This window comes from Oncorhynchus kisutch, linkage group LG6 (genome assembly GCF_002021735.2).
Source record: "Oncorhynchus kisutch isolate 150728-3 linkage group LG6, Okis_V2, whole genome shotgun sequence".
Taxonomy (NCBI): Eukaryota; Metazoa; Chordata; class Actinopteri; order Salmoniformes; family Salmonidae; genus Oncorhynchus; species Oncorhynchus kisutch.
This window is the reverse complement of record NC_034179.2, coordinates 55,982,315-55,994,686: the sequence shown is the minus strand read 5'-3', so window position 1 is coordinate 55,994,686 and position 12,372 is coordinate 55,982,315. Positions and strand designations below refer to the sequence as shown.

The following is a 12,372-nucleotide window of genomic DNA, read 5'->3' as shown; positions in this document are numbered from 1 at the left end:
GCTGAGGACTGGGGTAAAGTCATTTCCTGAATCCCCTTTCCGATTGTTTGGGGCATCCGGAAAAAAGCTTGTCCGGAGAAGACAAGATGAGCGCGACCATCAGTCCTGTGTCATGCCAACAGTAAAGCATCCTGAGACCATTCATGTGTGGGGTTGCTTCTCAGCCAAGAGAGTGGGCTCACTCACAATTTTGCCTAAGAACACAGCCATGAATAAAGAATGGTACCATCACATCCTCCGAGAGCAACTTCTCCCAACCATCCAGCAACAGTTTGGTGACGAAGAATTCCTTTTACAGCATGATAGAGCACCTTGCCATAAGACAAAAGTGATATCTAAGTGGCTCGGGGAACATCGATATTTTGGGTCCATGGCCAGGAAACTCCCTAGATTTTAATCCCATTGAGAACTTGTGGTCAATCCTCAAGAGGCGGTTGGACAAACAAAAACCCACAAATTCTGACAAACTCCAAGCATTGATTATGCGAGAATGGGCTGCCATCAGTGGCCCAGAGTTAATTGATAGCATGCCAGGGCGGATTGGAGGTTTTGAAGAACAAGGGTCAACACTGAAAATATTGACTCTTTGCATCAACTTCATGTAATTGTCAATAAAAGGCTTTGAGAATTTATGAAATGCTTGTAATTATACTTCAGTATTCCATAGTAAGATCTGACAAAAATATCTAAAGACACTGAAGCAGCAAACTTTGGAAATTTATATTTGTGTCATTCTCAAACATTTTGGCCACGACTGTACAACCCTGAGACACAGCTATGCATTTCATCCTCTTAAAATTAGGATATTACTCAAGAAGACACACCCGACCTTGTACATCACACACACTTTCACAAACAGACACACACATGCACACGTTGCTCATACATTCCACTGGAGTGGCTTGAAACAGGAAGGACTGTCTGGAGGAAGTCAAAGGGGAAGTCTGGAGCAGATCTTTCCAATACGGAGGTCATGACCCTTAATAGAATATGGAGTCATGGCTCGGTGTGTCACCCTCTTGTGGTTGGTATGAGTCATGAAAGTTTGTAATAAAAAATAAAAGTCCATTCATCCATTGTAATGTGGTTATTTTTCAGAATGTATTTTTTTTTTAACCCCCCCCCTCTTCACTCACATACTGGATTTGATACATCACTGTCTTCCTTATAAGATCTCATGTTCAGTGGTGGAAAAAGTACCCAATTGTCATACTTCAGTAGAAGTAAAGATACCTCAAAAGAAAAAGTGAGTAAAATTGAGTCACCCAGTAAAATACAAAAAATTGAGTCACCCAGTAAAATACTAAAAATTGAGTCACCCAGTAAAATACTAAAACTTGAGTCACCCAGTAAAATACTAAAAAGTGAGTCACCCAGTAAAATACTACATGAGTAAAAGTTAAAAAGCATTTGTTTTTAAATATACTAAAGTATAGAAGTATAATTGTAATTTAAAAAATATACTTAAGTATCAAAAGAAAGTATAAAGCACTTCAAATGTTTTTTTTTAAGCAAACCAGATGAGATTTTCTTTTTATAAATTATTATTTACAGACAGCCAGGGGCATGCTCCAACACTTGCAAAGGTCCTAATGGATATTTGCAAGTGTGGTGGAGAGAACATTTAGCTATTTTAAAGAAAATGTTCTGCAATTCAACACATTTTGCCCTGTCTCTTGTGTGTTCATGATTACCTGAAGGACTCAAAATCAACAGGGTCTCTCTGGGTGTCGAGGCCATAGTCTGTAAAAAAAAACAGGTATAGGGCCCAGGGCATGTAATCTGGACATGATAATAACAAGATTTAGATAGCTGGTTATTTACCTAGCTAACATGGGCTAGTTGATCAACTGGACATTTCTATCAGGTCTGACAGTGAATGAAATTACTAGTGGAGAACTGTCCATGCATTACCACATTTCTAAATTGCACCTTGCGCGTTCCACGATAACAATTATCAACAGCATGTTTGTTAAAAGCCAGATTTTTTACGTAACATATATTCATTTATTTACTTTAGTCGAGACCCGCAGTCTGTATTGACCCTGTTCTGGGTCCAGATCCGGACCACAGTCCGTATTGACCCTGTTCTGGGTCCAGATCCGGACCACAGTCCGTATTGACCCTGTTCTGGGTACGGATCCGGACCACTGTCTGCCTATTGAGTATGACTGGCCTAGATGCTATCACAACCTCTTCCGATAAAATGAAATGCACAATCGGTCACAAATCTAGAACTACAAATGTAACCCTTCCGATGTAGTTCTTTCTGATAGTTATTCTGATTCTAGCCCCACTATCTCTCATTCCAAGAAGTGTCTTCTTGAACCCTGGGTCCTTTACCTTTAGGTTTACAGTCTCAGCCTCTTGTTCAGCACCAGTGGGTAAAGTCCGCCTCTGGGGCAGATTATTAACCTGGCTAATCTGGTCCTCTCAACCCCCATACAATGCCCTGTTCCACTCCTGTATAGGGCTGAGTGTTGAGTTGAGAGAGCACAGAGAAAAGGAGCCTTACCCAATACCCAACAAACCATCACAAGGACCTGACAACCCAGAGGAAGCAGATGCAGCACACAGAGACACAACCAGACCACAAGGTAAACTCTTAATTTACTACCGTTTCAATACATTGATGAGTTTAGTTGTTAATGTCTGTAAGTGTACATGATCTGGCCTGACAAGATCATGATTATGGGATGTTCATATGTGATGTGCTATGTTTTTCTATCAAGTTTAAAGTTGAGCTTGTTAAGTTATTCTATTACTTCATTCCCTGTTTCTGTTGACTTTTTTTGGTGAAATGACCCTGTGGGAAAAACTGTTTACTCGGACTACGGTCCTTACCGCCATGATGTCTGACTGACTAACTGAACTGAACTTGTGGAGGATGGTTCTAGCTGAAACAATGCTTTTTCAGGGCATTTGTGGTGATTGACATGGGGCAGACACAATACCTGGTGGACACAAACAAACAAACGTGGAAACACTGAATTGTGTTTTACTTCCAGGGTGTACGAGAGTCATTGTCATCGATTAGTCCCAGTGGTTGAACATGTGTCTCTGCTTTCAACATTTGTGTGTGCCAAGTTGCCAACCCAATCCAAAATCCGTTTAGATGTGTGACTGTCTCTGGTCCTCCCTCTCAGAGTGATGTCATCCAGAGTCAGACAGAGGAACAGGAGCAGAGTGCTGAGGGGGGGAAACTGGCTGCCGAGCAGCAGAAGCAGCAGCCGGGCTTTGACATGATCTACACCATAGAGGATGTCCCGCCGTGGTACCTCTGCATTCTACTGGGCCTCCAGGTGCACAAATACACACACACTCTTTCACACACACCTCGTTTCCACGGATGCTTTCATCAGTAGACTCCACCTTTCTCTTGCTCTTTTGTGTGCTCTCGTTTCTCATATCTCTGCCCCCTCCCCTCTTTCTCGCTCCACGGTGATTAACACTGCGTCTTTGATCACAGCACTACCTGACGTGTTTTAGCGGGACCATCGCTGTGCCCTTCCTGCTAGCGGAGGCCATGTGTGTGGGAAAGGACCAGAACACTGTCAGTCAGCTGGTGGGAACCATCTTCACCTGCGTGGGAATCACCACACTCATTCAAACCACCTTTGGAGTCAGGTGTGTGTGTGTGTGTGTGCTTGGTTTGTGTGCATGTGTGTACATGCGTATGTCTGCTAATGCTTATCATGCACCTGTGTCTCATCTTTGATTTGTAGGTTACCTCTTTTCCAGGCCAGTGCTTTTGCTTTCCTCATCCCTGCTCAAGCTATCCTAGGGCTGGATAGATGGAAATGTCCCCCTGAAGGTGCGTCCCTCAATCTCAACCTGTGTGAAAAGAATAGGGCCCAGTCACAGACAGAACCTCACTAATGGGCTGTTGTTTCTGTCTGTCCTTCCACAGAGGAGATTTATGGGGACTGGAGTCTTCCTCTGAACACCACCCACATCTGGCACCCAAGGATGAGAGAGGTACTTCCTGCTTCTTTTCAGTGTGCCTCCATCTTGTGGTACATCCTTCTGAACTGTAGCATCTCTCACTTTAATTGACATTATCTGAGACATCATGTAGACATAACTAGGATCAATAGATTTTCCTGGTCAGGTCACATGGGGGTCCTCCACATAGGCTGCTGCTACTGTCTATTACTTATTCTGTTGCCTAGTCACTTTACCCCTACCTGTACATAGCTACCTCAATTACCTCATACTCCTGCACATCAACTCGGTCCTGGTACTCCCAGTATTCACGGTATTCAGTTCCCTTGACTTTTTCCACATTTTGTTACGTTACAGCCTTGTTCTAAAATTGATCAAATTAAACATTTCTCATTGATCTACACACAATACCCCATAATGACAAGGCAATAACAGGTTTTTAGAAATCTTTGCAAATTTATAAAAAATAAAAAAAACACTAATACCTTATAAGTATTCAGACCCTTTGCTATGAGATTTGAAATTGAGCTCAGGTGCATCCTGTTTCTATTGATCATCCTTGAGATGTTTCTACAACTTGATTGGAGTCCACCTGTGGTAAATTCAATTGATTGAATATGATGTGGAAAGGCACACAACTATCTATATAAGGTCCCACAGTTGAAATTGCATGTCAGAGCAAAAACCAAGCCATAAGGCAGGATTGTGTCGAGGCACAGATCTGGGGAAGGGTACCAAAAAATGTCTACGGCATTGAAGGTCCCCAAGAACACACTGGCCATCATTCTTAAATGGAAGAAGTTTGGAACCACCAAGACTCTTCCTAGAGCTGACCGCCCCGGCCAAACTGTGCAATCAGGGGAGAAGGGCCTTGGTCAGGGAGGTGACCAAGAACTCGATGGTCACTCTGACAGAGCTCCGGAGTTCTTCTGTGGAAGTGGGAGAACCTTCCAGAAGGACAACCATCTCTGCAGCACTCCACCAATCAAAGTACAGAGATATCCTTGATGAAAACCTGCTCTAGAGCACTCAGGATATCAGACTGGGGTGAAGATTTACCTTCAAACAGGACAACAACCCTAAGCACACAGCCAAGACAATGCAGAAGTGGTTTCGGGACAAGTCTCTGGATGTCCTTGAGTGGCCCAGCCAGAGCCCGGACATGACTGAACCCAATCGAACATCTCTGGAGAGACCTGAAAATAGCTGTGTAGCAACGCTCCCCATCCAACCTGACAGAGCTTGAGAGGATCTGCAGAGGAGAATGGGAGAAACTCCCCAAATACAGGTGTGCCAAGCTTGTAGTGTCATAACCAAGAAGACTCAAGGCTGTAATCGCTGTTTGCTTTGTTGTTATGAGGTATTGTGTGTAGATTGATGAGGGGGGAAAAACAATATGATCCATTTTAGAATAAGTCTGGAACGTAACAAAATGTGGAAAAAGTCAAGGGGTCTGAATACTTTCCGAATGCACTGTAGCCATGTTACTTTTACTCATTATTGTTTTTCATTATTCACGGTGTATTTATTCCTTGTGTCACTATTTCAATTTTTTGTATTGAATTGTTTTATCTTAACTCTGCGTTATTGGAGAATGACCCGTACGTTAGCATTTCACTGCTAGTCTACAGTTGTTGTTTATGAAGCAAGTGACAAATAACATTTGATTTGATTTGACATATCTATTGAAAATAACAGTCGGTTTCTCTCCCCTGTAGATCCAGGGAGCCATCATAGCATCCAGTGTAGTGGAGGTGGTCATCGGGCTGGTGGGTCTCCCTGGTCTCCTCCTGGACTACATCGGGCCCCTGACCGTCACCCCCACCGTGTCCCTCATCGGCCTGTCTGTCTTCCAGACAGCTGGGGACAGAGCCGGCTCTCACTGGGGCCTCTCAGCACTGTGAGAGCACAATCCATCCTTTGTCTATTGAATCCAGCCCTTCCCTGTATTGCATCCTCTCTGTGGACTCTGCTCTTTCCATCTGATCCTCTCCACTCATGCTTACACTTGAGATCCAAATGTTTTCTGAGTTTGATTACTCTCTAGGCCGAGGGCCTGTTTTTCTTACTTCTGTTCCTCGCTTCTATAGTAGAAATGAATTACTTTGACTAGGGCTTCAGACTCTTTACTGTCTTCAATCCAAGGTCATTGAAGCTATTGAATCTAATCACATACTATTAAGGTAGCCCTTCACACTCGTATCCGTATACGGGTTGAAAATAGCAGATTTGGGCACTGATAAACGCCTGAATTGGAACGCAGTGTCTGTACATGCTTTACCTGACGTCAGAGCCCTGGCTCTGCGTTTCACAGCTGTGTGGGGGTTTTGACTGACAGACGCTCTGAACTTGAGCACCTTGTGCGACAAGAAGTTCCCCCATCACCCCTGCTAATTGGGCAACTTTTGCAAATGTTTTGTTTTCTAAATGAGGCAACTGCTGTACATTAAGATGACTCTATGCATTTTTGAAAGATGAGACATTGAGGATTATAAGAAATACCGCTTGGATGTCATTCAAGCAATCCAAACACTTGTGAGTCCAAATGTGCACTTCACATTTCCATATCATAAAACTCATGTCATATACAGCACAGTGTCAACGTGTGTATGATCACTGTTATTGATGTACAGTTCCAAGATTACATGGCGTCATACCCTGGGTTGTTCTGAACAGATTGAGCCTGTGTTTGTTCATTGTGAAGAGAATTTGCCGCAGCACAAGCACCTTGAATGCACTCATGACTCCTTTCTGAGCGCGTCAAAATTACGACCGTTTTTTCCCCCCTGAATTGCCTTGGCAATAAAACAAGTTTTCAAACCATGCCCACCTGACCCAGATGGCCATTTATAATGGACAATTTTTTGGGATTGCGTCGACAACAACAGGTAATTGTGTGATGGCGGGGATGGATGGTTGTGTTCCAAACGACCATGCTTGTTTTTGGGCGAACTGTTGTGCCCTCACCTTTGCTCTAATACTTTCCCCATCATCTCCAAAGTGTTCCCTTTCAATTGCTACCATGGTTATGCATTTGATTTTCATTTTTCTTCTGTAAGAAACATTTCAATTTACATTTCAAACCTATCCATATATAGGCAATTCCCACGAGTGTTTAAAGGGTCCATTGCTTTTCCCCTGTTGCTTTGTCTTTGATTCGGTTATGTTGTCGCTATATCCCTGCCTTACTGATCCTCTGCGTCTCCCCAGGTGCATCTTCCTCATCGTGCTATTTGCTCAATACCTGAGGAACTGGTCCTTCCCTTTCCTCACCTACAACAGGAAGAAAGGCTTCAGCATCACCAGGTTCCAGATCTTTAAGATGTTCCCGGTTAGAACCAAAAAAAACACTTATTTGTCTCACGGGGATGTTTAAAAAGTCCTCCGATCCATGCTAATCAGATGTTCTCATGTGGGGCATGAACTGATGTTCATCGAATACACCAAGCTATTCATTCACAGCACTTACCATGCCACTCCAATCTTGAGAGGTATAATAAAGTCTCATCTTAGGCAGACTTTATTGGATTTTCCTCTGTGTTACTGCCTTAATCAGTGCTGCCAGCCAGGTCATGGGGACATTGTCAAGGCCAGGCTATATAAATGACTCACTGTGATAGATAGACACAGACCACAGGGGTAATTTCACCATTACATTAATGCAAAGTATTAGCTTCCTGATGAAAAGGGCTTTAAGAATGGGCACAGAATAGGCCTACATAATAAGCTCTATGATTAGGCTGTATGATATGTCATGCTGTTCCCCTTCTCTGTGTGTCTGTGGTGCTGGGTTTAGATCATCATGGCCATCATGTTGGTGTGGCTGCTGTGTTACATCCTGACCCTGACCGACGTGCTGCCCAGTGACCCCAGCAAGTACGGACAGAAGGCACGCACCGATGCGCGCGGTGACATCATGACCCTCTCCCCCTGGTTCCGCTTCCCCTACCCCTGTAAGAGGCCAGCCTCACAGCCATTGTCTCTCACACTCGGGCAGTTTGGACACCTGAGCTAGGGCAAGGGTCAAGTGAAGAAAGTGGATGACACTGGCCATTTATGATCACCTTTAGAATAACCTTTATATACCATTTTCAATGGTTGAAATGATCTAAGTTGTCATCCATTGCCATTGCCTCTTGTCTTGCTGCATAGGGGAATAATTCCGACTTGTGGTGTTTGTGTGTCCCTGAAAGGTCAGTGGGGGTTGCCCACGGTGACCATCGCCGGAGTGCTGGGCATGTTCAGTGCCACACTAGCTGGCATTATAGAGTCTATCGGGGACTATTACGCCTGTGCTCGCCTCTCAGGGGCACCTCCGCCACCTGTCCATGCCATCAACAGGTGAGCATCAGTCTCCTTCGCCAGAGTTTAGATTTCTAGCCTGGACCTAAGGCTCTGACATGAACCTATGTTCTAGATAGTTGTCTATGGTCAAGCATCAGTACTCTATTCTCTGTGTGGATGTATGTATGTATGTGTCTGCATCCTTCATTATCCTCCGTGTCTTGTCTTTCCCATACTAGGGGTATTTTCACAGAGGGGGTGTGCTGTATTATAGCAGGACTGCTGGGTACAGGAAATGGCTCCACCTCCTCCAGTCCCAACATTGGAGTTCTGGGAATCACTAAGGTTAGGAAGCTTAGCCCCTCCCCAGTTTTTCAGACATGCTGTCTTTAATCTATTTACTTAAAACACATGAGTGTACATATGGAATCTCAGATGTTGTATTTATGTCTTGTTCAAGTTGGAATCAGCAATAATATCTGTTTGAAACAGATAAACGATTATCAACACGGTCTCTAGTGCAAGCCCTTTGCCGCAATGGAAATCAATTGTTATTATTTCCACATAATTATTGACTAAGGGTCTACTCATCTTTACATATACTGGTATATTACTCTGGTGTGGATTAATAATCAATGAACTGCAACTGATACTAGAGGTTGCACAGTTCACATTGAGCCATGTTGTACTATGTCCCTAAACACAGGTGGGCAGCAGGAGAGTGGTGCAATATGGTGCAGCCATAATGTTCCTGTTAGGAACAGTGGGGAAATTCACTGCCCTCTTCGCATCTCTGCCTGACCCCATTCTAGGTGGCATGTTCTGCACCTTGTTCGGTGAGTCATTGGGAGAATCTCAATTGCATACTCCTCGTGTCCTCTCCCCCCGCGTTCTTCTCAAAACCCATTGGAGGAGAAGGTCAGAGGGGAGTGACCTCTGTGTTTCTTATCCAATGGGTTTTGAGAAGGATGCGAGGAGAGAGGAAGCAAGGAGTATGCAATTGAGATTATCCCACTGTGTTCTGGTGACTTCCAAATACAGATTCCACACACAGCATCATCTCAGTGTCAGCCACCAGGGGGGGTAGTATGATCACAAAAAACTCACTATTTCAGAAGGGGGATCATATTATGTTTGTAGCTAGAAACACGGATAACCGTTTAAAAATATGACAATAATAACCTTTTCCACACCTCTGTTGTTTGTGTTGTCTATGCCCTGCAGGTATGATCACGGCTGTGGGCTTGTCCAACCTGCAGAGCGTAGACCTCAACTCCTCTAGGAATCTCTTTGTCCTCGGCTTCTCCATGTTCTTCGGTCTCATGCTGCCCAGCTACCTAGACTTGCACCCTGGCTCCATCAAAACAGGTGGGCTGCACATTTAAAAGGCCTTTATTGATAAGAAAAGGCATCATCATCATCTGCTGAGGAAGTGTAGGAGTGGCTGTAGAAAGTTCAGAGTATGTGTACAATTAGACTGGTATGCAGGTTTAGTACGGTTTTGCTGCTGGATATTATGTTGGATGCTATGAATAATGATTAAGGATCATTCATTTGGTGGTACATGTTTCATTGCCCTCAGGAGTTGCAGAGGTGGATCAAATCCTCACAGTGCTCCTAACCACTGAGATGTTTGTTGGAGGCTTCCTGGCGTTTGCTCTGGATAACACCATCCCAGGTATGCGTGCTCTGTAAGAGTGCAACACCTCATCTCGTTAACAGATGTCAAACGCACAGCACCGCCTAGTCACCTCATCACACACGGATCGGAGGGACCCGTTGCTTTGTGTTTGTTGACAGTATGTGTCACCACCATGTCACTTTGGGACACGCAAATCCTTCAAACGGTTGCCTGTAACTACCCATGTTTGTTGATCAAATCAAATTGCATTTGTCACATGTGCCGAATACAACAGGTGTTGTAGACCTTACAGTGAAATGCTTACTTTACAAGCCCTTAACCAACAATGCAGTCTTAAGAAAATACCCCCCCCCCATAAAAGTAAGAGATAAGAATAACAAATAATTAAAGAGCAGCAGTAAAATAACAATAGCGAGGCTATACACAGGGGGTACCGGTACAGAGTCAATGTGCGGGGGCACTGGTGTCGAGGTAATTGAGGTAATATGTACATGTAGGTAGAGTTATTAAAGTGACTATGCATAGATAATAACAGAGAGTAGCAGCAGCGTAGAAAAGGGGGGGGGGGCAATGCAAATAGTCTGGGTAGCCATTTGATTAGCTGTTCAGGAGTCTTATGGCTTGGGGGTAGAAGCTGTTTAGAAGCCTCTTGGACCTAAACTTGGCGCTCCGGTTCCGCTTCCCGTGCTGTAACAGAGAGAACAGTCTATGACAAGGGTGGCTTGAATATTTGGCCATTTTTAGGGCCTTCCCCTGACACCGTATAGAGGTCCTGGATGTCCCCGGTGATGTACTGGGCTGTACGCTCTACCCTTTGTAGTGCCTTGCAGTCGGAGGCCGAGCAATTGCCATACCAGTCAGTGATGCAACCCGTCAGGATGCTCTCAATGGTGCAGCTGTAAAACCTTTTGAGGATCTGAGGACCCATGCCAAATCTTTTCAGTCTCCTGATGGTGAATAGGTTTTGTCGTGCCCTCTTCATGACCGTCACACCATGATTGGTGTGCTTGGACCATGTTAGTTTGTTGGTGATGTGGACGCCAAGGAACTTGAAGCTCTCAATCTGCTCCACTACAGCCCCGTCAATGAGATGTGTCATTGTGTGTGTGTGTGTGTGGTCCAAACAGGCACAAGGAAGGAGAGAGGGCTGTTGGACTGGAAGGCTGATGAGGGCAGTGGGGGAAGCTCCGTGAACATACATACTACTTATGACTTTCCCATTGGAATGAGCTGCGTTAGGAAGATCAGCTGCCTGCGCTATCTCCCCATCTGCCCCAGCTTCCAAGGCTTCAGGCAGCGCAGACGGAAGGACAGCATGCAGGAAAACAACGAGGATGAATTAAGAGAGAGGACTGAGAGTGTACGCATGGACACAACAATTACCTTGGCCTGCACCAAAGTATAGTAAAAGTTCAATGATTAATCTTTTAGATTATTTTTATACTGAGGTGTGATTTTCACAGCTATTTATTGTTTTGGACACTTACAAATGCACAATGTTGCAATGTTGTGACTGAAATATGATTTACTAGAGCACGTAATTCACCATTTATCTTGGAGGTTTGGTCTACCATCTCTTTTCTTACTCACCATCACGTTTTTATAGCATCTATTATTGGTCTACACTGAAGAACACAGAGCCATATATTCAGACACATACTGACCGTATGCTTGTATATAGGCTGTACTGAAGAAGCAGAAACAACATTAGCAGTGTTTTTTTGTATTTTATTAAGTCTTTCTTGTGTACAAAATGAACAAGTAATGATAGTGTCTCTCTCTTCTAATGATCTGAACTCAATCGGAGGTAAAGCAAAACAGTTATGATATAAAATGAAAGTGTAATATATTAAAACATTCCTATTTTTTGACTACGTTAAATGTTTGTTTACATTAAGTGTTACAATAAAATGTTAAAACCAGATTAGTGAGAGGAGAGCCGTCGATGAACATATTTACAATCTGACCAAAAAGTGCTGTAAGAAAGAAAACCCACATGCTTCTAAGTCAAGTCAACATGGTAATTGTACTGTATTAGCTGAGAGAGACTGAACAACAACACTGCACAGATTGGAAGAAAAAAAGGTGCAGGCCAAGAGGCTTATTGATCTATCAAGGAAGTACAGGATCAGAGTTTTTATGGCTGTTCAGTATTGATTTCACTGTGACATGATGAAAGATGTTGAATTGAATTTCCCATCCATATTACACCCAAAACCCTTGTCTGCCAGGGCCTCTGTCAATAGTGGCCATTGCAGTCTGCCCCTGGTGATGCGTTTTTAATCTGACGACAGCTGTCCTCTCGGCTTGTTCAGGCCACTCTCCTCAAGTAAACAATGGTGAGATTTAAAAGACAACAAAAGCTTACAAAATAATCCACTCAGTGTAAAAAATAAAATAAAATAGCACCCACTCAAATCTTAATTTCTCCTTTGAAAATTGCAAAATAAAATCTGTGTTTTAAGAAAGTGTTGTTTTATCTATATTACACAATTAGACAT

The 12,372-nt window shown here is 43.6% G+C and overlaps 1 protein-coding gene across 1 annotated transcript; it reads left to right on the top strand.

Moving 5' to 3' along the window:
• The first annotated feature begins 2,446 nt into the window (after positions 1–2,446).
• Positions 2,447–11,795, top strand: LOC109893013 (solute carrier family 23 member 1). The gene is made up of 14 exons (XM_020485991.2): positions 2,447–2,597; positions 3,147–3,302; positions 3,470–3,627; positions 3,726–3,814; positions 3,911–3,978; positions 5,664–5,845; positions 7,156–7,276; positions 7,742–7,898; positions 8,139–8,286; positions 8,469–8,574; positions 8,936–9,065; positions 9,454–9,597; positions 9,812–9,907; positions 10,999–11,795. Exons 1-14 carry the CDS (start codon positions 2,565–2,567, stop codon positions 11,274–11,276), a joined length of 1,866 nt encoding a protein of 621 aa, XP_020341580.2. The 5' UTR covers positions 2,447–2,564; the 3' UTR covers positions 11,277–11,795.
• Positions 11,796–12,372: the final 577 nt, after the last annotated feature.